The 23,622-nt window shown below is 36.4% G+C and overlaps 1 protein-coding gene across 4 annotated transcripts in view; it reads right to left on the reverse strand.

Annotated features, from left to right (window-relative positions):
• The window catches only part of ITGA1 (integrin subunit alpha 1), a 148,065-nt gene that overhangs the window by 11,583 nt on the left and 112,860 nt on the right, over window positions 1-23,622 (reverse strand). For all 4 annotated transcript variants that reach the window (XM_070586895.1, XM_070586894.1, XM_008530872.2 and 1 more), the window contains exons 15-28: window positions 22,821-22,951; window positions 20,907-21,073; window positions 19,325-19,461; window positions 17,436-17,546; window positions 15,273-15,482; window positions 13,426-13,506; window positions 11,284-11,360; window positions 8,770-8,859; window positions 7,249-7,351; window positions 6,099-6,212; window positions 4,184-4,288; window positions 3,918-4,022; window positions 2,559-2,651; window positions 292-408 (exon numbers count right to left, since the gene is read on the reverse strand). In XM_070586895.1, the coding sequence (XP_070442996.1) occupies window positions 292-408; window positions 2,559-2,651; window positions 3,918-4,022; window positions 4,184-4,288; window positions 6,099-6,212; window positions 7,249-7,351; window positions 8,770-8,859; window positions 11,284-11,360; window positions 13,426-13,506; window positions 15,273-15,482; window positions 17,436-17,546; window positions 19,325-19,461; window positions 20,907-21,073; window positions 22,821-22,951 (1,641 nt within the window). The remainder of the gene's footprint in view (window positions 1-291; window positions 409-2,558; window positions 2,652-3,917; window positions 4,023-4,183; window positions 4,289-6,098; window positions 6,213-7,248; window positions 7,352-8,769; window positions 8,860-11,283; window positions 11,361-13,425; window positions 13,507-15,272; window positions 15,483-17,435; window positions 17,547-19,324; window positions 19,462-20,906; window positions 21,074-22,820; window positions 22,952-23,622) is intronic.

The following is a 23,622-nucleotide window of genomic DNA, read 5'->3' on the forward strand; positions in this document are numbered from 1 at the left end:
TTTAAAATTTCCAACGTTATAGACATTAAAGGTCCCCTAGAATTCCAACCTCTAGAGAGAGCCTCCATGAATTTTGGATATGCTCATTTTTTTTTCTTTTACAAAAATGGGATCAAGTTGTACACAATGTTTGAGATATGCATTTTTCTTTTTTATTTTGTCTTGGCCATCATTTCAGTGTTTTCCATTGCTGTATGATACTGTTTTCCACACCACAAATAAATCATAATTTATTTTACAATTTGTTGTTGACAATTTGAGAGAAAAAGTCAAAGGAACTTTGGTGCTTACCTTCCACAGTGCTAATATGAGCAGCATTAACAGCAATAATCCAGCAAAAGCACTCAAGAGGATAACCCATAATGGCACTCTGCCTGGTAGCCCATCTTTGGATATTTGAATAGCAAGCTGAAAATTATTAAGCAAGATTGTTAACACTGATAAACACCTATCAGAACTCCTGGTACACAGAGTTCTTTTGGGCTATAATTTTCTATCAAACAGTGTACTTAATCTCATTATTACATACAGAGAAAACATTGAGTTTATATTTTAAAACGCCTTTCATCTATTCTAAATCTTTAACCGTGTCAAATTTATTAACCAAAAATATATTTATAATCTTATCCTTCAGAAATTTATACATAAAGAGTAAACTGGCTGAATCAGAATGCTCAAGGGAGGGGTGAATTTAACTCCGGGAGAACGAAAAGTATTATATGTTTTAAAGATTTATTGATAGACTTTAGTGTATTATCACAATAGCGTAAGTTTAGGCTGAAATGGTGCAGGTTGTTGACATAAAACCCTGAGTAGGTCTTCTTATTCTAATTCTAATGTGCTTTATTTCTTTTGTTTACGAATTGAGGTATAATTTTCATACAGTAAAATGCACAAATTTCAAGTGTACAGGTAAATGAATTTTTGCATATATATTCACCCTGATGCGCTTTTTATTATACCACACTGTCTCTTGCAGGTAACTTACTCTTAGTCAGCACCTATAAATTAGTTCTTAACAGAAGTAAAACTTTGAAGCAGACAGTTTTTAGTGCTCCAGGTACTCAAGCTCTCTCAATGACACTTGTCTGCTCTGTGTCCCATCCTTCAGCTTTCTGAGAAAAAAACTAATTCAGGGTAGCTACAAATGACTAATAACAGCTCAAGCTTCTGTATTTGCATTTAACAGGGAACATCTCAATTCCTTAAGCTAGAAGGGAGATTAGGGGTAAAAAAGCAAACTAACAGGGGAGATATTTGCATGTAGTGCCCTGGTCCAAACCCCTCAACCCCTCAATCACTGCGGGTAGGTCACTGCTGATCTATCGGGGATACAGAGCTGGCAGGAGTATAGACAGATACAGAATCAGACCTTTTAGAGGGATTTTAAATTCATCTAAAACAATTCCCTGCATTTACAGATGCAGAAACTCAAGTCTGGACAGGATCAGTGACTTCCCTAAGATCACACAATTACAAAATGATTGCTTTTAGTAAACAACTTAGGTATAATTTTCTTTTGGGACAAAATACATAATAAATTGCTTTAAACTAACATTTAGGGGAAATAAAGACAATTATAAAATTTTAACAAAACATATTTAAGAATCAAAGTTACCCTTTTCCAATACAACATGGGCTCACATATTTTAGGTGCTTACTGGTAAAACTTTGGCTTTTCTGTATGTGAAATAACCTTGCATTTATCAGGCTAAGTGCTCGCTACAAAGTAAGCAAACATTATATGCATATATTTTGTGCATATAATATGCATTATATGCATATATTCTTTAAAAGTGAGTACCTATAAGAAGTCACTGACATTGTAATAATTTGAAATAAGCACTAATTTGAAATAAGAAAATTTAAAACAACATCTGAATGTCAGGTAGCTTCCAAATAGAATTTTCTGACTGATAAGGTCCACATGGGATTTTAAGCCCTCCCATGATAAGAGGGAAGACCATGCTGAAGTGTCCACATCTATAACAAATACTTCGGCCTTATTTTATAAAAGAACAAGAGGAAAAACTCAAACCATTGCATTTTTACCAAAGACTCAGTATGAATTTGTATTAGGGAATAATACTTCATTTTTTGTTTGAAATTTCCCAATGACTAAATGAAGAAAGCTTAAAAAATTTACATGTAATCCTATACAGTATAAAGATAACTTCTGTAAAGAAAGTGTTTCTCAGGTCTGCTTTTCAGATGTCAACTGCATTTTATAATGTTAGTTTTTAAGGAGGAAGATTACAATTGCATCATTTGTTATCAAGCTGAAAGTAAAAACATCAATTTACTGTGAGAGTGAGAAGCAGTAAAGCCAAACATGGCATGTAAATTGTAAATATCATGGTGTTTGCCAGTTTCTTACAAAGAAGGAGACTGAAATCATGCTTGAAGTTAATCAAGTATAATTTGAAGGAAAAAGTGTCTGTCACTTGTTGAGAGCGGTACTAGTCACTGCTTTAGGGACTATAAACAATCATAAAACGTTATGTCACAAAATTCAGAGTGAAATGTATAATGTTTTCAAAACTTAGAGTTGCACTCACCTCTCTTTTTTGATTGCCAGTACTTAAAACCAGGGATGCATTTTCACTCTGAAGTTCTGCCCTTACAGTAAGATTGAAGCTGGAAAAACGTGCCTGAAAAGCAAAATCACAATGAGAGCTAGTTAGGTTTGAGGAGTGCAATTTTGGTGTTTTTTCTTTTTTTTTTTTTTTTTGAGGAAGATTGCCCCTGAGCTAACATCCATTGCCAATCCTCCTCTTTTTGCTTGAGGAAGATTGTCACTGAGCTAACATCTGTGCCAATCCTCCTCTATTTTTTGCATGTGGGACACCACCACATCATGGCTTGATGAGTGGTGTGCAGGTCTGCTTCTGGGATCTGAACTCATGAACCTCAGCAGCTGCCAAAGCGGAGTGGGCGAAATTAACCACTATGCGACCGGGCTGGCCCCAGTAATGCAGTTTTTAAAACTAAGATTTTTCTGAGAGATTAAAAACACTAGTTTTGTTAACATCCAAATGAAACTGGTGGAATCAAAATGATGATTGTGTACTCACCCTCCCTCTCTGCACTCAAATTCTCACTTCGATCCTTGTCATGAAATGGAAAAATTTTCTAAATAATTTCTATTCAGATTTATCCTTAGAAAAAAACAAACCTTCAACTCTGCCTGCCTTTCATGTAGCTAAGTATGAAATAGCTACACTCTGGTAATGAGGTTTATATAGGAGCTTGTTTAGGATTAAACATGAAATTGTCAATATTCAATTCATGACTTACAAAAATAGCAACTGAATACAAACAATAGAAATTTCACATATTTAACCAAATGCTTCCTAAAAGAGAAATAAATCATACAAAATACAATGGACTGAGTTTTAGTTTGTTGTCAGACAGATTTGACTTTATTAAGGGTCAAAAAAGTCCTCCAAAATATATTTATATAGAAAATAGAGAATATATAAACGTATATATATAAATAGCTAGCTAGCTAGCTATAGTCTGCTCTAACACGAGTCCATAATATAGGTTAGCTCTATCCTCTGCTAATGGTGTTAAGGATTGTCATTCTGTAAGTCTTTGTCCCTTAACTGAGTTCCAAAGTGTTATGACAAGTGCAAACTTTGGTACCATATAGGTGTTTATCTCTTTAGGTACAAAGAAAAAGGATAAGAGAGACTGGAAAAGCACATATCTGGAAGGGGACCTGGGAGATAGTTACTAACAGACATGGAAAATGAGACCCAAATAGCTGGTTAAGCAGAGCTGGGGCTTGGACCACCTTTAGACTTCCAGTCTTGTGTTCTTTCTATAGAAGCACTCTGTTTTGCATATACTAAGTAATGAACAATTATTTGTTAATATAACTCAATAATTGCATAGAACAATGCAATACTTACTTTTACAAAAGTTGGTTTCCATAAGATAAGTGAAACATTCACTTGGCTCATGTCAGAAGGAATCAGATTACACGTGATGGTGGCAAATTTACATGTACTGCAGTCCTGTTTAAACGTCCAGAGGTATATATTAGTATTCTTACCATTTGATAAACGATAGTATCTTAAAATATTCTATAAGATAGTAATTTTTAGGTCAATATTGAATTTATTCACTTGGAAAGCATGAGGTAAAATTAATACTTGTCTTGGTTATTTGAATTTACCAGAATTGTGCCTCGTTTGAGATCTTCAGATTTGGATATAATCATTTTCTGCGCAGAGTTGATACCACGAGGATCCTGAAGGCTACTGGGTCTGCAGTTTGCATTCTAAGAAATAAAAATATTTCTTTTATAAAACAATACCAGATGTCAAAGGGAAAAATGAGTTGGTGCAATAACGTGAAGAACCTGTGAATGACAGCCATTGCCATATATGAAAGATTCATCTTTGTAACTATGCAATGTGGAAGAAGCTATTTTGGACTAGCCATACACACCCACCCCCAGATAATAATTACTGTCACTGTGCCACTTTTGAATTGTAATAGATAGCAGTAAGGTTGTTACAGAAAACGAAGGATGCTAGTAGAAATTTCTATTACATAAGTAATACACTCACTGACCTATTGTTTCCATCAAACATTTGTTTGTGAATTCCCATAACACAGAGAGAAGAAATTTAAAATTCCACTGAAGAACAGAAAGAGTCAGCATTTGTTATTCAACATGATGGCTCATATGATGCTTTATGAAACAAAAAAAAGAGGGGGGCTTTCATCTGTATTTATGTATTTGTCCAATAACATCTTCGGAGTCCCTACACACCAAGGGAAGCACTTCATCTCTGTGGGAGGAAGATGTAAGTACGCAGCCCAATAGACGTTAAAACGCCACGTTTATAAGACAGCTGGTTTGCTTCTCTAGACTTAATCTAACAAACTTTTTGCTTCCCCAGGACTCTCTACATCCTTGATAAAAGATAAAAAGGATAAAGGTTCAAGTAGAAAGAAAAGTACAATTTTATTCCAGATTATCACAAACCTACTTTTTTAAATTAGAGGGAAATGCTAGAGGTTTATTTTTTCCTTGCCTTTAGGAAAACATTTAAATACTACAGCTAACTATGACTGTTGCTATTTCTTGATTTCTGAGAACCTTTTAACTTAAAAAAATATCTCTGAAAAGAAGACAGATTGTCAAATGCTGAAATCATGCATGCGTTATTTTAATACTTATTGTGATTTTCTATGTCTTAGAGACTGAACCATAAAAATTAACTACCATATAGACTCATTCAATGCTATAGGTACAAAGTGGGTGCGATATTGCTATTGTTGGGATAAGTGAGTAAATAGCATTGTACTGCTTTAGGTGCAGCTGGACTTCATTAGGAGATATTAAGAAGTCCCTTTACAGAGTTGATCACCTTGAACTCCTTAAAAGTGTAACAAATATGTCAGGCATAAGTCAACAGTTATCTAAAATCTACCCTAGTGGATTGAATAGTGACCCCAAAAACATATGCCCAAGTCCTAACACCTGGAACCTACGACTGTGACCTTGTTTAGAAATAGGGTCAGTGCCTATGCGATTAAATTAAGGATCCCAGATGAGATCATTCTAGATTTAGGGTGGGCTCTAAATCCACTGAAGAGTGTGCTTATAAGAGACAGAAAAGGAGAAGACACAGAAACACAGGGAAGATGGACATGTGAAGACATAGGCAGAGACTAGAGTTATGCTGCCGCTAGCTAAGGAACGCCAAGGGGCAACAGCAACCACCAGAAGCTAGGAGAGAGGCATGGAAGGGATTCTCCTTCCAAGCCTTCAGAGGGAACCAACATTGCCGACACCTTGATTTTAGACCTCTGGCTTCCAGAACTGTGAGAGAATAAATTTCTGTTATTTTTATCCACCCACTTTGGGGCAATTTATTACCACAGCAGCCGAAGGGAACTAAAACATCTACTAATTAACTAGTGGAAGTTATTATTATTATTATTTTAGTTTTCTAAATGCTTCTCCATGTTACTTTGGTAAAACTCTTTATCACAAGTGGCATGCAGATCAAAAGGCTATAAATACAAACTGAAAAAGGTAACAGTAATGACAGAATTCCAAGGCACACAGGATTCACCTCAGAAGATGACCATCCACTTGGGTACAGCACAGGATAATTATCTGATGTCAAGTTGGGGAATGAAATTGACAGCTTAAGTTCCGGCATTGGAAACTGCCCACTTTTTCTAATCTACAGGAAAAAAAAAAAGAAATGTAATTCTTTCTCTTTCAATGGTGTCCTTTCTGTCTTATGTAGGACTTTGGTCCTTAATTGATGAATTAAGTTGTGTAATATTTTGAATTCCAGAATGAACGCAGACAGTTTATGGCACTGTACAAAGAATTGCCATATTTAAGTGAAAAATAGGGATATTTAATGGTCGGTGGCCATATGCATTAGCTACAATCAGATTGTTCCTTCACCCCTCCAATCCCAAAATAGGACTAGGACTAAAGGAAAATCAGAATTAAAATTTTCTTCTTTGTCAATTTACCATGCTCATCTTCCTTTCTGACATATCAGTCTTTTTGGAGGAGGAAAGGAGGGAGGACTTCTAGCTAATCCACTCAGAACAGGTGAGCATATTTTTATTTGCCTCAACCCAACTTCCCATAATTCCCTAAGCCCATAAACATTTCTCACTCCCGCTAGATGGGATCTGCCACCACTGTACAGGCAGACCAGACACCCATCTTCTTCCCTTCACAATCCTATCCCCAGCTAGGGTTATTGTGGCAATGCTGAGAGTCAGATTGACTTTCATCTCAGTCTCCATCTGCTTTTATCCACTAACCTAAAATTCCCACTTAGTATCACATCATCCCACCAATAGTGAGTGTATTTCATAGGGAAGGAAAGGTGGGCAGGATGAAGCTCAGCAGGAAGCTGAATGCAGTATCTAGAAGTTCTCATCTGCTTAGAAGAGGTGCACCTGACTGGGGGCAACCAGGTGCTGTGGCCCTCCCTTCCCACCGCTCAAGCATGATTTCCCACCCTCAGCCTTCTCCTCGGCCTCCCTGGGCTGAATCCTTAGGTGAGTAGGGAGCTCCTTAATCTACAGAGACAGATGCCAGAAGTCCAAGTGACCTACCTAACTGAACCTTCTAGACGAAGAGCTTCTCAGACCTGGAGCAATGTCCTGTGGTTGCCGAGGACTGAATGCATCCCTTAATCTTAATCTTACAAATAACTCCTTTATAGTACTAATTTAGAGGTAATTTCTTACCAAGTAGAAAATATTGATTTCATTTCCAATGTCCTCAGTCGAATTAATAACTTCAGGGACTGTCTCATTGGCCGCAATTGAAATATGATATTCACTTGCAGAGCTTAAAAGAATTGGAAGAAGAAAAAAAACACAACAAGGTTCAACTTTTATTTGCCCTCATTCTTTTCCTTTCTTCATACTAGTTAATCCCACAAAAAATACTTAGAGATTTTAAATCAGAGGCAAATTCTTTTACCTTGAAACCTAAAATTAAATTTTTGAGGCGGGTGAGAAGGATTATATAATTTAGTGCAATAGTAACTGATGCTTATAGGGCCTTAAAATGCTAAAATATATAGTCTTTAAAATAAAAATTTCTTTGTTACCAAGTGAAAATTTTCCATTAATTCACTCATATCATTTATATTTAGTGAATAATCAGGCTAAAATTTGGTATTTTTAACACATTTAAATCTACTTAAAATAGATTTTTAAATTTTAAGTAGATTTAAAAAAAATTGTTACCTTTTCACTATTTAAAGTCTTATATTTACTGCTAAACTTAAAATTCACTTTTTTCCATCCAACTTTTCCATGTTTTTTGGATAATCTTGGTAGAACGAAATATAATATAAATATAGTTTTAAATAGCTCTTCAGTTAAGAGAAAACAAAAAATATTTATAAGTGTTTGGCAAAATTTGATTTTAAATAAATGAAAAATTCTTGGGAAAAGTCAGTGTACCAAGAGAAGTAGAAACAGCAAAATAGAAAAAAGTCAATCGAATTTAAAGGTTAAAAAATATAAGCAAAATTTACGTGTATATCCTATAATCCTCTCATTTTTGTGGTCTGTTATCAGTAAAAGGAAAGTGCCATAGAAAATAAATTAATGAAATGACAAGACTTTTAAACTAAATTTGCCACTGATTCTTGCACTTTTTGTATACATTGTGCACATTTATTTAGCCAAAGCTTGGAGTCCTGCTTAAGCAAGAGAATTTATAGTGGGAAAGTTTGCCAACACGATTGGTGTTTGGATGGATCGGAAGTTCTTAGGAGAAAGGATGGTTTGTGAATAATGGAAGAAGTAAATAACTCTTGTCAATGAGAAATGATTTAATCGTATGTGTTCAGAATGGGCAGGCTAATCAGATCCCACACAATAAGAATGAGAGCCAAGAAGTTTGCTGGTGACCATCAGAACACTGCCTTTTGCGAAGGATTTCTGGGCCCTCAGCTTGCATTTAGGAGTTAAGGCTGGACCGCTAATGCAATCCGCTATCATTAGCACCTCACATTTTAGATTGTTTAGTATGCTGGTTCTCAAGCTTTAGAGGGCACAAGAATTATCTGGAGGGCTAACACACATTTCTGGGCCCCACTTCCGGAGTTTCTGATTTTGTAGGTTTGGGTTGGGGCCTGAGAATTTGCCTCTCCAAGTTTCCTGATGATTCTTATGCCCTTGGCTGGGGACCACACTTTGAGAACCGCTGGGGTAGCAGAAAGGCCTCAACATAAAAATACATTTTCCTCTTACCTGTAAAACTGTAGTCCAACTTCATATTTTACTGGCATAGAAATGTTTACTTCATTATCAGAAAGGGCTTCTGGAGGTTCTTCGCTGTCACTAGAAAACACACAGCACATTCAGACAAGTCATTAGACCACCGACTATTCAGAGACACTTCTGAGCATTTGAAAGAGAAGCTTATCTTGCCAACTAAACAAAAGCACAAAAGAGCAGAATTCTTGTTTTTGTGGGTTTTTTAAAAAATCAGAGTCGGGAGGGAGGTCACAGATGGCTATTGTTAAATTTCTCAAGTTGATTTTGAAGTGCAGCTAGGGTTGAAAACCACACGACTTAATCCAAGGTTTCTCAAACTTCCATGAGGATAATGGTAAGTATCTTTGGGTCAATTGTTAAATACACGGATTCTTGGGCTTCTCCCCTAGAAACATGGATTTAGTAGATCTGAGTTGGGGCCCAGGAATTTGTGTTTGTTACACAAATCACACAGCTGATTCTTATTTATTTATCACAGACGAAGACCTTGTAAAGAGATGCAACTAAAAGCATGCAGCTGAGAGTAAGTCTAAAACCTTCTGTCTTCTCACTTAATAGTTTTTCCATGCTAAGTATTTGATGCTTATATTATTGGTTAAGCTTTTACTTTTTCTCCTGATTTTAGTTATCATTTCAATTATACATTATGCAAATACATGCTCATATGTTTGTACACACATATACACACACATGTCTCTCATACTCCCTGTATTAAAAAAAGCATGTATGAGTGATATAACAGTTACAAACACTGGCTCTGGGGCCAGAGGCCATGAGATTGTTCTAGAACATTAACACACTTTGGGCAAGTTATTTAACCTTTCTGTGCCTTGGTTTCTTCATCTATAAAATGGGGACATTATCATTTAATGATTAATAAATGATGATTAAATGAGTAATAAGTATAAAGTGCTTAACACTGTGCCTAAGACAGGAAATACTTAATAAGTTTAGTTTTCATCATTATTATCACACACACCTCTCCACCAAGTGACCAAGAGCCTAGGTTTTGTCTCACAGAACAGGCAATGAGTACCTTTTAATGGCTCTACTTGCTCCCAAGTGTACGTGTCTTGGTATGAGCAATGGGCCAGTGAAGGCAAACCTCTGCCCAGGGTTATAGACACTTGAGTGACTGAGTGTTTGCTTTGAATGGTCCCGTTCTCCCAGCCATTCCACACTGCAGCCAAATTAGTCATCCTAAGAAGCAGCTCTTGTACATACGACTTCACCCCTCAAAAACTTTCCTGGCTCCTCATGGCCTGTTTAATTAAGAAAAACTGCCTCATTCTGACACTCAGTACTCACTACACTATGGTAGGATGCACACTCCCTTTTTGTCTTTCATTACTCCTTTATGTATTCTCTATATTTGAGCTAAAATGGATTACCCAATACAGTATTTCTCCAAAGAGATCCGGGGGTCTACCTTTGAGTTTTTCCTCAAGCTGGATATTTTGCCTGAAATGCTCCACCCAGCTCTATGCATCGACCTCTCTGTTTGTAAACCGCTACCCATCCTTCAAGGTCCTTCTCAATTATAATCTCCTTGATAAAGCTTTCTTGGGTTCTCATTGCCAAGTACATATAATTTCACGCTCCATTAAGTCTCTGACACATGGTTTATATTTCTCTAATGAATTTTCCTTGTTCTACCCTGTATCACAATAATTTATGTACTGGTCTCAGCTGTCTACTGTAGTATTCCCCCCATGAGGAGGTTCATGCCCTTATTAATTTTTATAGTCCCTGCAGTGACTAATTCAATATCCTGTCCAAAGTAGATGTCAAATGAATATTTGTTGAATTTAATTGAGCATATATAATTAACTTATCCATTAATTCATTTTCTCATTTATTCCTTCACTCTACATTTATTTAGTGATTATTAGATGTGAGGCACCATGCTAGTTACTGGGGAATAAGCAACAAAAGAGAGAACTTAATCTCAAGGAGTTTGTGGTCCAGTGGATAATCACACTTAGAAGAAAGTGAAGTCACTATTTCAATTTCCTTATTAGCCTTTTGCTATTGTTAGCATGTGTATTCTAATGATACATTTCAGAAATTTGGACTGATTTGGATAAAATTTATTAAACTATAAAAGGGCATCATAAAACTTTGTCTAATGATTCAGTTGACTTTGATGGGCAGCCAGTAAAAGTTTTTAAATTAGCAAAGTCTGTAAAATTTTAAATGAATTTAAATGCAATTTGGCAAATAAAAATGATGTGTGATTTCAGGTTTTACAGCTTACAGAACCAACAGTTTAATCCAGTTAGGTGTAATATTTCTATTAAATGAAAATTTATTTTGCTAATTATTTTAAGGATTTTTTGTAAGCAAGGGGGTTCATTACCCTCTCTTCTACTGACCCCATAAAAGCTGTAAAAAGTTCCAGTGAATCTATAAAGCAAAATATTCTAAATACATGAAAGAAATTATATACATGGACACACATACACTCATGCACACATATGAACCAACCTTGTTGCACTTAAATGAATGATCACATTTTCCATGAGATAAGAGGTGTTAAACTGAAATAATATTTTGAAAGTTACCTATGAAATAAAAATATCTTTAGTTTAGTAACAGATAAAGGAGAATGTTTACTTGGATTAAAATATTCAATTACATAAGTGATATTACATAAACTTGAATTACAAAGTCATTTAAGAAATATTATCTTACAAAATAAAGCCTCATCACATCTCAAAAATAGATGAAATAAGACATGATATAGATGTGCTTTTAAATGTGAATATGTAATATACTCTGCATGTTAATACTGAATTTAAAGACTTTATTCAAATGATATTAATAAAAATCATTTATATTAATCATAACCATCACCATGAAGGTAGACTCTATTTATTTTATTATATTACCATAGTCTATCGGATCACAAGCACAAACAATGTAATTATGAAATGGTTATAATTAAAGCCTCTCTCATATGAAAACATCATATTATTCACATTAATAATGTGAAAATATTCAAATATGATGTGTGTTTTATAGATTTGTAGGGAAGAAATGCAATTTCACAATAAATTTCATTAGCGATAGTCAAGAAGTAGACTTTATGATGAGATTCCAAATGTAAATTTGTACATTTAGTTAGTTCCAGAAGCTCAAATGGACACAGAAGAGATTTATTGAATTTAATGATAATTACGGTCATTCGTAGTTAGTTTGCTGGATCACTGGTAACCATGTCACATGTGTTAAGGGGAATGACACCAAAAGCCATGAGTGGCCAAACAATAAATAGATAAATTGGGCTTCATCAAAGTGAAAACTTTTGTACTTCAAAGGACACCATCAAGAAAGTGAAAAGATAACTTACAGAATAAGAGAAAATATTTGGAAATCGTATATCTGATAAGGGACTTGAACGCAGAATACATGAAGAGCTCTTACAACCCAATAATGAAAAGACATTCTAACTAAAAAATAGGTTAAGGATCTGAATAGACATTTCTCCAAAGAAGATATACACATAGCCAACAAGCACATTTAAAGATCAACATCATTAGCCATCAGGGAAATGCAAATCAAAACCACAATGAGCTAGTATTTCACATCCGTTAGGATGGCTATAGTCAAAAAGGCAATAACAATGTGGAGAAGCTGGAATCCTCATACATTGCTGGTAGGAATGTAAAATGGTGCAGCCACTTTGGAAAACAGTTTTGCAGTTCTCCAAAATGTTACATATAGTTACCACATAACTCAGCAATTCCACCCCAAGAGAAATGAAGACATATGTCCACACCAAAACCTGTACACAAAGATTCATAGCGATATTATTCATAGTAGCCAAAAAGTGGGAACAACCCAAAAGCCCATGAACTGATGAAGGAATAAATAAAATGTGCTATATCCACACAATGGAATATTATTTGGAAATAAAAAGGAATGAACTACTGACAAATGGATGAACCTTGAAAACATTAAAGCCAGTCACAAAAGACCACTGATTCCATTTATTTGAAATATCCAGATCCACAGAAACAGGCAGATCCATAGAGACAGAAAGTAGATTAGTGGTCACCTGGGGTTGAGGAAGGGGTTGTTGAGGGAAAAAAGAGAAGTAACTGATAATGTGTACAGGGTTTCTTTTTGGGTTGTGAAAATGTTCTAAGGTTGATTGTGGTGATGGTTACACAATTCACAATTTGGTGAATATACTAAAACCAAATGAATTATACACTTTAAATAAGTGAATTTTATGGTATGTGAATTATATCTCAATGAGGATATTATTTTAAAAAAAGAGAGAGAAATGAAAAGAGAGTTTCTATACAAAGTTCCAAACCTACCTATTTGAAAGATTCTTTGTCTTACAGGCCAGAAAAGACTACTATATAGAAGATTCCAATGCCAGAATTTCCTAGCTCCATTTTATCAGACAAGTTACGGACTGTAAATGTTTAATTTTGCCTTGGTGTTTGAGTTTGATTCATGCAATAATTGGCTTTTGACTCAAAGATCTCAAAACTTTGAACTCAAGCTTCTTCATCTATATCACCTAAACTATCTTTGGAAGGATTTATGAATCTGACTTTGAGCATATTATTTTTCATATCCAATTACCACATGTATGTTGTATAATCTGCTTACCTCTTCTCCTGTTCTCAGGAAAGGATATCCAACTTTACATGTGATATTATGATTGGAGTCACAACTATCTTTTTGGATAGCCTAGGAAGAGAAAACAAATAGATTTAGAGCAGGCGCATAGGTGAAATACTGGAGCTTGGTTTTCTAGAATTTTTCCAGCTGTGCCTTGGACTCTGCCTTGCTAAGATTTGTCTCTCAGTTTAGTGGGGAGAGTCACAGCATTCTGGGATCACTTGTCCCACAGCCCATGGGAAATCTGAAAACATCACTTAAGTTAAGGAGGACTGAAGGACAAAACACATCACGTTATCCTGTCGAGATCTTCCACCGTAAAATGCAAGTACTAACAGCACCTACCTCACAGAGGCATTAGGCGGCTAAACGAGATAACCCACATGTTCTGGACTGCCACGTGAAGCCCACAGTGAATGGGAGTCATCAGAAGAGTTTAGCGCAGTGGGTAAGAGACCGCCTGGGACCACCAGGATTTAAATCCTGACTCCATCACTGTTAGCTTTTCCTTGCCAAGAATCCTCACTTCTTTGGGCCTGATTCTCTGTCAAGTGAGGTCAGTCATACTCTTATTTCATCAAATTGAAAATGCCACTGAATATGAGTCTCACCAGTAATTGGTGAAATAAGAAGGAAAAATAATGCTGCCAGTTAAATAAACATCAATTGTAAAATGCAATTACAGAAATGTTAAAATGTAAAAAAAATGGTTTATCATAGAATCTCTGTAGTATAGTAATACCTACTTACAAAAGAATTAATCAGAATTAAATAAGTGGAGCCCATGGAAGAGTACCTGGGACATAATATGACTCAAGAAAAGACTGTCATTATTATTATTGTCGTCATTGTGAACAGAAGTAGAGGAGAGGCATTGTTGACTTTAGAATTCTGACTTTCGGCCAAGGCCATGAAGTCAGTGGAAGATACAGGCAATGATTTTTAATATAGTCTCCTTTCCAGAGAAAAATTCAGTGGTAATATTTTCCCAGTGTCACTTTGCACATGTGGATTTATAATTAACATTCTTTACTGAATCTAAAATATGTGGTAGCAATATATGACATTTTTTTAAGCCTATCTTAGCCATCATGTCTCTATGTGATATCCCAATAAATGGAGAGAAATATTAGTGAAAGTCTGAATTTATAGAAACTAGACAATAAAGTTTTAATATGATATATAACAAGTATATTGGTTTTTAATATGAATCATATATATTACTGATTCATATAAACATACACAGAATTTTAATTCAGGAGGATTCATTCACAGTTCAGAATGAAAAGCAAAATTCAATTTGGAAGTATTATTTCTGATATAGCATCTTATGCAGCTATACGTTATTGCCAAAAAAGTGCAAATCTGTCATGACAATGAGACACAGTCATTTAACACAACTCTGTTGACAATGTAAGGTTTTTCATAGAAAGCGGGAAATGGTATCATGATTTTTCTGCATGTAAATTTTTTTGTTCAGCTCTTATATTACTCCCCCCATCTCTATTAAACTGTTTTGACTTTGATTGTGTTTATTTTTTTCCTTGACTCAGTCTCAATTTCAGCAGTGTAAGCCCTCTGTGAAAATCCAATTTTGATATATCAGCGATCCTTTCTCACACTGAATCTGAGTCATACATCTCTAAAGAAATATATCAAAACAAAAGCTTTAAAAAAAAGCTTGGTACTTCCACCATTAGTGAATACTAATTTTGTGCAAAATGCTTTATATTCTTCTAAAATCGATGCAATAAAAACAATTAGCTCAGTAGTATGAAAAGTAGGTTCAAAAAGGCTTATTAACAGAATAAATAAATATGAAATGACAAGTTTACCTCAATTCCTGAAAAAATTAGATTTGGAGAATAATTCACGATGGTCCTGGTGTTATAGGCACTGTCCTTTTTATTTTTGACTGTGAGGCTAACATTGAACTTATCGTTGTGGGACCTGACAATAAGCAGACCCTTTTCAGTGGTGGATACATCCAGGGTGAGGTCCGAGATACATTTTTCCTTGTTTCCACAATCTTTGGCAAAAGGAATCTGAAATGGTCACAGAAAAGCATTTTTCAAAATTTAGTTAAGAAACCCATAAAGAGAACAGATTTCATGGCAGAAATCATAAGGAACTTTAAATTTGTTACTATAATTTATAGGGGAAAAGAATAAACTTTTACTTTTGGATATAAATTCTTCCAGTCCTTTAAAGAACGAACAGCTTTCACAGATGTTTTTCACGGGCTTTAGTCTGCCAGACTAGAACAGTTTCAAAAAAATCAAGTCAAGTACTTTAAATCATATGAGAGAAAACTTTAACATTCAACTCTGATCATTAGATTTTTCTTTTTTCTGCCTGAGGAAGATTGCTCCTGAGTTAACATCTGTGCCAATCTTCCTCTATTTTGTATGTGGGATGCCGCCACAGCATGGCTTGATGAGTGGTGTGTAGGTCAGTGCCCGGGATCCAAACCCATGAATCCCGGGCTGCAGAAGCAAAGTGTGTGACCTTAACCATTCTGTCCCTGGGCCAACCCCTGATTAATAGATTTTTTTTATTGAAAAGAATCAATACCTAGGAATGTAATAGAGCTCAGAAAATGGTGAAGCCACATAACTGGGAGCTTTCCTTGACTCCTCCTCTTCATTAGTCCCCTCTCTCTTTTCCAGTGTATCACCAAGAACTGTCCATTCCACCTCTCTTCTAAATATATCCCAAACCTCTCTGTTTCCACCACTGCTTCTCCTCCAGCTATCCTTACTTCCTCCCTGAACTAAAGCAACAGCTTCCTATCTGGTCTCTCACATTCAGTCTTGTTTCCCTCCAATCATTCTCCACATTGCAGCTGAAGTAATCCCTAAAAAAATACAAATCCAGTGCTATCACTGAACCAATTAAAGCCATCAATAGCATTCCATTGCTCTTCAAAAAAGTTTACCGTCTGTACAGTGGCACAAAGTCCTGAATGATCGGGCTCCTGCCTATGCCTTCCGCCTCATCCCACGTCACCTTCCCCCTTGCTCTTCAGCTGCAGCTGCACTAATGAGTTTAGTTTAGTTCCTTTTGCCTCAGAACCTTCACATGTATCTCTCTGTCTAGAACACTGCTCCCTCCAGTCCTCTAAATAGGATGGAAAAATCATCCTGTGCTTTAGTCTCAACTTAAACGTCACAGCTTCCGGGGAGTGCTTCCTGACTCCCCAGGCTAGGCGGAAGTTCCTGTTGAGCTCTGAAGTTCTCCCCCAGGGCACAGGCTTTAATTATGACTTGGTACCTGTTTCCTAGGTTAGACTGTAACCTCTGATGCCTAGTACACACAGCCACTCAATAAATATATTTGGAAGGAAGGAAGGACTAGTGGAACACGGGTGCATGGGGAGAACTAATTCCCCATCCCTGACGTTTTCTCCATTGGTGCCACATTCGTGACCCCATCCTTTCACCTGCTCACTCACTTTTTCTCAGGGGTGGACTCTGAATTTGGAAGCAAGAACTGAGTGAACACAGCTCAGTCCCTTCCTATCTCTTCCGCTCCTGGGGCAGCGATATGCCACGGGAAGCATACATTCTGCTCTATATCTCCATTTTGCAGGTTTTACGAGGTGGTCCCCATGAAGAAGGCCTGAGACTACTGAGGTCTGCTGATGACCTATTTGATTATCTGTGGTCTAAGCCTGGTTTGTAGGAAGACACCCATTATACCTAAACCATGCCCTGCAAATGTTCATTAGTAACAAAGGGGAGTTCCAGTTCTTTCAATTGGTCTTTCTTTCAGTTGGTCCTAAATTCAGGAGAGATAAAAGTAGTGTCATTTATAAGTTCCCTTAAACTCCAACAATAGGAAGTTAGAAGAGTTGGCAAAAGTCTAGAAGAGTCTAATTCTTTTTATTTTTTTTAATATAATTGATTTAGGATTGTTTGTGTGTCTTTCTACATGTTTCAGGTTTTTTCCTAATATATTCACAAATAGATATTCTGAATGCAAAAAAACTGACTTACATATTCATGCACTGAATTTGGTAGAGAATCATCAAGAACAGGCCCATTTTCTGGATCGGTAAGATTAAAATCCAAAGTTATTCTTACAGAATCCCGAAAGTCATGCTTGTCCTAGAGGTCGAAACATAAAATATATCATTGGCATCATATTTACTGGATGTTCTGACCTTGTTATGGCTTTCTTCTGCTGCTCCTGTGGGTCAGGCTTACTGGAACATCCTTTTGCACTTGATCTAACTATATGACCTCATCAGGCTTTTGCTTCACAGAGGCATTGCCCTTCTGCCCTGACAAGGGACACTGCTGGAATGCAGAGGCTTCAGTTATGACCAGATGACTCACCTCCAGTTTCTCACAGGGGCCTGCTGGAGTGATGGGGTATGTCATACTTTGCCATGTCAGGATATACCACTCCAAGTGACTTGCTTAACAATATCGTTTCTCTTGAGACCTTGAGCTAAAAGTCACTACGTAATACTTGTAGGAAAGTCTCTCAACTTCAGAAGACCAAACCTTCTTTAAATTGAGTTGCATTTCATTATTATAATATATACCTTGAGTTGTAAGAATTTTACAATGTGAAATGATAAGCAAATAATGTGAATGCGATCATTATTGTTTATACTATCATCAGGGACAGCCATCTTCTATGGCATGTCTAGAATTATGAGCTCTGTATACATTATTGAGAATTATTCAGGAGTGCTCCAAGATGAATAACTATCATAGTCTTTATTTTACAGATGAAAAACTGAGCCTCTAAGAGACTAAACAACTTTATCAAAATCACTCGGAATGTGGTGAAGCTGGAATGCAAATTCCATCCTGGCTGACTCCAGAACAAATGTTAACATATCCATTAAAATCCAAAAGAATTTTGGATATTTTGAAACTAGTTCATTCCTTTTCATACCAGTGCCTAGACATGGCTAGATACTAAATTTTGGACAAATATACCATAGAAGAATCCACATTTTCTGTCACTTTCCTGCCCCTAACTATAAGATTTTCAAAGTATAGAATATAAAAACATGAAGAATACAGAAATAAGTCAGAGATGGGGAAAAATTGGCCTATTTCCTTTAAAATTCCAAGATCACGTTCAAGTCTCTAAATCTCAATCTTGGTTGCTAAAATAGGTGTTTTCTCATTACATCCATTCTGCTTCTTTTTTTTTGTATCAGGCACATTTTAAGAAAATATTTAAGAAACTCCTGCCCTTAGATGGGAATTCTCTCCACATACGTAGTGACCCAATAAAATACATTCAAAATGGTTCAACCTGGCTTACTAGCCATCTCTGGAGATTAATAATTTGCTTTCCAAGGCTCTCTCATCCACTGAAATAGAAAGAAATTTAGGTAGCACAAAGTCTACAGATGATAGAAAATATGAGATTTTTTTTCCCATCAATTTAAGGTCAAGGAGTGAAATATGTAGTTCAGTGGATGAGAAGAAACGGCAGACAGCATATGGCCCAAAGGTTTCCCCTCAGGCGGTATAACCACTTATCATTCACATTTGACAGACAAGGCCCACGAAAGTTAAATGATGTTTTCAAGTTGAAAGAATAAATGAATGAATGAAAGAAATGAAAAAATGGATGAAGACACAAGATCTCTTATTAGCTAGGGCACTGTGCCTTTTACTATTCCATAATATATGCATGTCTGATACACACACAGGGACGATGAAAGATATTTTATGAAATGTATTTGGAAATTAAAAAATCAGACCTGTAGTTATCTGATAAAGTGACCAAACAAAATAAAATTTATTTTGTGATGTGCTCTTTGAAATAAAACAATCAGATTGGTTGACTTGAAATGAGACAGCTAGATTTTATGCTTGACTTGGAATAAGGCAGCGATAATATATGATTTACTTGCCAACATGTAGAAGGAATGTTTAGTGCATTCTGACTTTCGAACTGTGATGTTTCTTTGAATCTTTCTCTCTTGGGTTCCAGAGAAAAAACTTCGTGATATCTGCCTTAGTGAATCGAGCGTGACACGGTATTGCAGATCTATAAAAATAAAAAATAGAATAATTGACAGAAATATTTAGTTAGGGTGATTTTCATATGGTCCAGCTCATTAAATTGGCATTATAGAAAAACCTCTCGAGCAGTCAGTCAACAAAAATTTTCTATTATTCAGCATATAGACACTCTGAAAGCACAGTGGCATCAAAGTCATGAAGACAACCTTGACGAAGTCTATAGACCTGCTTTCCGAGTTCACTATGCTTTTAATGTTTAGTTATACTTATTTTATAACGTATATGTATGTATGCACACACATACACACACGTATGTGCATCTACATATCACCTAATTTTGTGACCATGCCATGCCTGTGTTTACTGGGTTTTCCCTTAAAGCACTTTTTTAGTTTAGAAATGTTGGAGCCCTGCTTAGAATATTGATTATGTTATATTTCAACAGAGACAAAAATATGCACTTACAACATTTTTACCTAATTTATAAAAAATGTCACTTTAGATTATGTTCCAAGCACATTAAAAAAATAAGCTTAATATATAAGTTTAATAAAATAAGCAGACCACAATAAAAAACAAGTTAAACCTTATACTTCCTATGAAGGCAACAATCCTTATTTGATGGCTTAGTTACTATATAAAAATTAAATAAGACTGAGATAATGTGGTGTATGAAAATGTAAATCACTATTTTACATTCCTCTACCTCATTTATCTTCTAGTCAGAGGACAACTGCAGAGCATAAATATGCACATACAGAGCAAACTAAGAAAAACAGATTTTCAGGATTAATGGTTTTTCTCCTCCCTGTTACATTTGGTTTACACAGTAAATTACTCTTCTGCAGCCAATGGCCTTCATAGTTTTGACTACAACATATTTCAGTATCATTAAAAACTGCCTTAGGCAGTGTAGACTGTAGACAGGAGGGGGACACCCAGGCTGATGTGTTGTGCCTGAGCAGACACACACGGAATATGTCTGACTCTCAACACCCAGGGTCACCTTCTGTATGGACCACAAGGCTCTCAGGAAGGTGGAGTGGCAGAGAGGTGATGTTCTCTGCAACACCAGTCTTCCTGGACAGAGGGCAGAAGGAGGTCTGTGAAGATCCCCAGGAAGGAAAACCAGCCTCATTTGGAGCCTAGTTTCCAGACTCCACCTCTGAATTCTTTGTTTTCCCCTCAGCACCTGATTGTTCTTAGCAAATTGAAGAGCCAGAGGGAAACTATAGAATGTTGAATCCATTGTATATAAACATATAGTTTCTGCTCCAGAATTTACTGGATTCCATATCCTATTCTTTCTGCAGCAGAATGCTTTTCAAGGTTCAGCATGTTCACAGGGGCAAATGTGATGTGCAGATCCCTATCTTCAGGGGAAATACAGTATCTCACTGGATTTCATCATGCTGCAGCAAATATATTGTCCTCCTGCCCCAAAGGACTTGCTACATATATTATACTTACCAGCTTCATAAATCGTTTTTTCTTTGGACTTTAATTTCACATCAAAACACACTGTAGCATTTATGCACACTGTTTCCTTTCCCTCCACACGACAGTTTTTCTTCTGAATATTCACTTTATTGGGCTCAAAATTCATGGTCACTTTAACTACAGCCACATCTCGGGACCTACAAACACATAAATGGTGGCAAGGACTCACACATTTTCCCAGTTAGTGAATGCCGTCATTTCGGGAGTGCAAAGGAAACACACCAAAGGGGAGTCTTCTTTCTGCATAGTGCAGGCTCTCAGGACTCCATTTCTTCGGGGAATTTTTGAAACAGAAGAGATTGTATCTGATGTTCTGAGGATACCCAGGTTGTTTTGGAAACATCTTAGGCTTTTGGTTCTGAAGAGTAGCAAAATATGCCACCCCAAAATATGATTATATAAGTTTAGGACACGTCACCCCAAAATACCCTGCTTTGGTATATTGATTATTTTGAGCTGTAGGCACTTGAAAGATAGCAAATGCAGGGAGAGGCTTTCTCTGAATTCCTCTTATCTGCCTAAAGACAGATCCTCCAAAAGGAACTCAGTTGTCATCAATCCCCTCCCTCTGAGCTCATCAACCAGGGAGGATGGACTCTCATCGAAGGAGAAAAGACAAAAAATAGAATTTAAAAGGATAACGCTTTTGGCAGACTGAAAAAGGAAGGACCTTTTATTGATGCAATTTTTTTTTTTTTTGAGGAAGATTAGATCTGAGCTAACATCCGTGTCCATCTTCTTCTACTTTATATGTGGGATGCCACCACAGCATGGCTTGACAGGCAGTGTGTAGGTCCATGCCCGGGATCCGAATGGGTGAACCCTGGGCCACCAGAGTAGAAAGTGCAAACTTAACTGCTCTGCCACTGGGCTGGCCCCCTTCTTTATATTTCTTAATGAAGTTTGTAACATTTTTTAAAATTATTATGCAAAATTCTCATTAAGGTTATTCTTGATATTTTTAGTCACTTTTTTCCAAATAGAATCTTTTGTGAAATTGTGTTGTTTTTTTTTTAAAGCAAGTACTTTTTTTTTTTTTTTAAAGATTTTATTTTTTCCTTTTTCTCCCCAAAGCCCCCCCGGTACATAGTTGTGCATTCTTCATTGTGGGTTCTTCTAGTTGTGGCATGTGGGACAGCTGCCTCAGCGTGGTTTGATGAGCAGTGCCATGTCCGCGCCCAGGATTCGAACCAACGAAACACTGGGCCGCCTGCAGCGGAGCACGTGAACTTAACCACTCGGCCACGGGGCCAGCCCCTGAAATTGTGTTTTTTAACCGGTTAAAGCAAGAGTTATTAATGTTATTAGTTAATAAATTATTAATAAATTAATAAGTAAATAGTATTAATGTATGTAGCTAACCATTGACTAGGATTTTAAAATGAACTGAAATTAATTTGGGGATGCAGACATTTTAAGGGCTGTGCAAAGATATTACTGAAGATACTACTATCCTTGACTAGCAATATAAAGACAATCAGACAGTGATGAACTGCCTAATTATACACATTAGGTAAATGAATGAAGAGTCAATTACCCCTAAAAGCTTGTAAGCAACTTGGGGATACTGTCTTGTTCATGTACATCCTCAGTGAGGCCCTCTTCCTCCCTATGCCTCCCCCCGAAAACAGAGTATGTGTCTTAGTACCAAGCACATAATAGATACCTCAAACTAAGGGTTGATTCCACTCTTTCCTTTAATATGCTTTCTTTATTTTTAAGATTTATCGACTCCTCCAGCTTCCAAAGCCGCATAATTTTTATTTAAATAATAGAGCACAAAAGGTAATAGATATTGGTATGACATGAGCTCTGATCATACTCTGAGCGCTGGAACTATTGTGAAATATTATCTGATTAATTGAATGTTATTAAAATACTTACCAGAAGAGGGCAGCACCACCAAGGCCCCCGATAGTCACATCAGTCAGACCATCACCATTTAAATCCATTTCTCCATGGATAGACTGGCCAAAAAACTTCAGTGTCTCGCCATCTCCACCTGATGGAATACGCTGTGAAAATCCCAGCAGATAGTTTTTATGTTAGAAGAGTCTCTTCAAGAACAGTTTCAAATAAATCTGAGGACTTGCATTGGTTAACAAAAAATTAAAATTAAAGATCTTTTGGAAACCTGCCCAAGAGGCCCCTCATGTGGAGACAAGAGGAATTACTCAGATATTCCCAAAGGCTATTCTTTTTATAGTCCAGACAAAATCGTTTCAGGGTTACTGACACCAGAGAGAGGGGAAAAAATTATATAACGTCATCTTGCCTAATCCTGAAGGGAAACATTGTTAGTAACTGGCTCTGCTTTCTAGTTCCTGTTCAATCCCCATTACACAGGGATATTTAAAGGTGCTGGAAACCTTGAAAACATATCATGCCGGCAAACCTAGGGGTCAGTTTGGGGTTCACTGAAATTTGGGGCTGAGCATAAATAACACATTCCATGAAATACATTTTTCAATATGTGATCTTCTTTACTGTTTGTCCAAAATTGTTCTGAAAGTCAAGGGGACAATAGATTCGCATCCACTCACATGTACCCACAATGTTGGGAGGGCATAAGTGAACACGGACTTACTGATTTGGGCACATCCCCATACATAGTATGTTTGATATCGCTACCTCCTCACTTAGCTTTGGTTCAAGTTGATACTATTTTAATAGAATCTGATGGCAA

Source organism: Equus przewalskii, chromosome 20 (genome assembly GCF_037783145.1).
Source record: "Equus przewalskii isolate Varuska chromosome 20, EquPr2, whole genome shotgun sequence".
Taxonomy (NCBI): domain Eukaryota; kingdom Metazoa; phylum Chordata; class Mammalia; order Perissodactyla; family Equidae; genus Equus; species Equus przewalskii.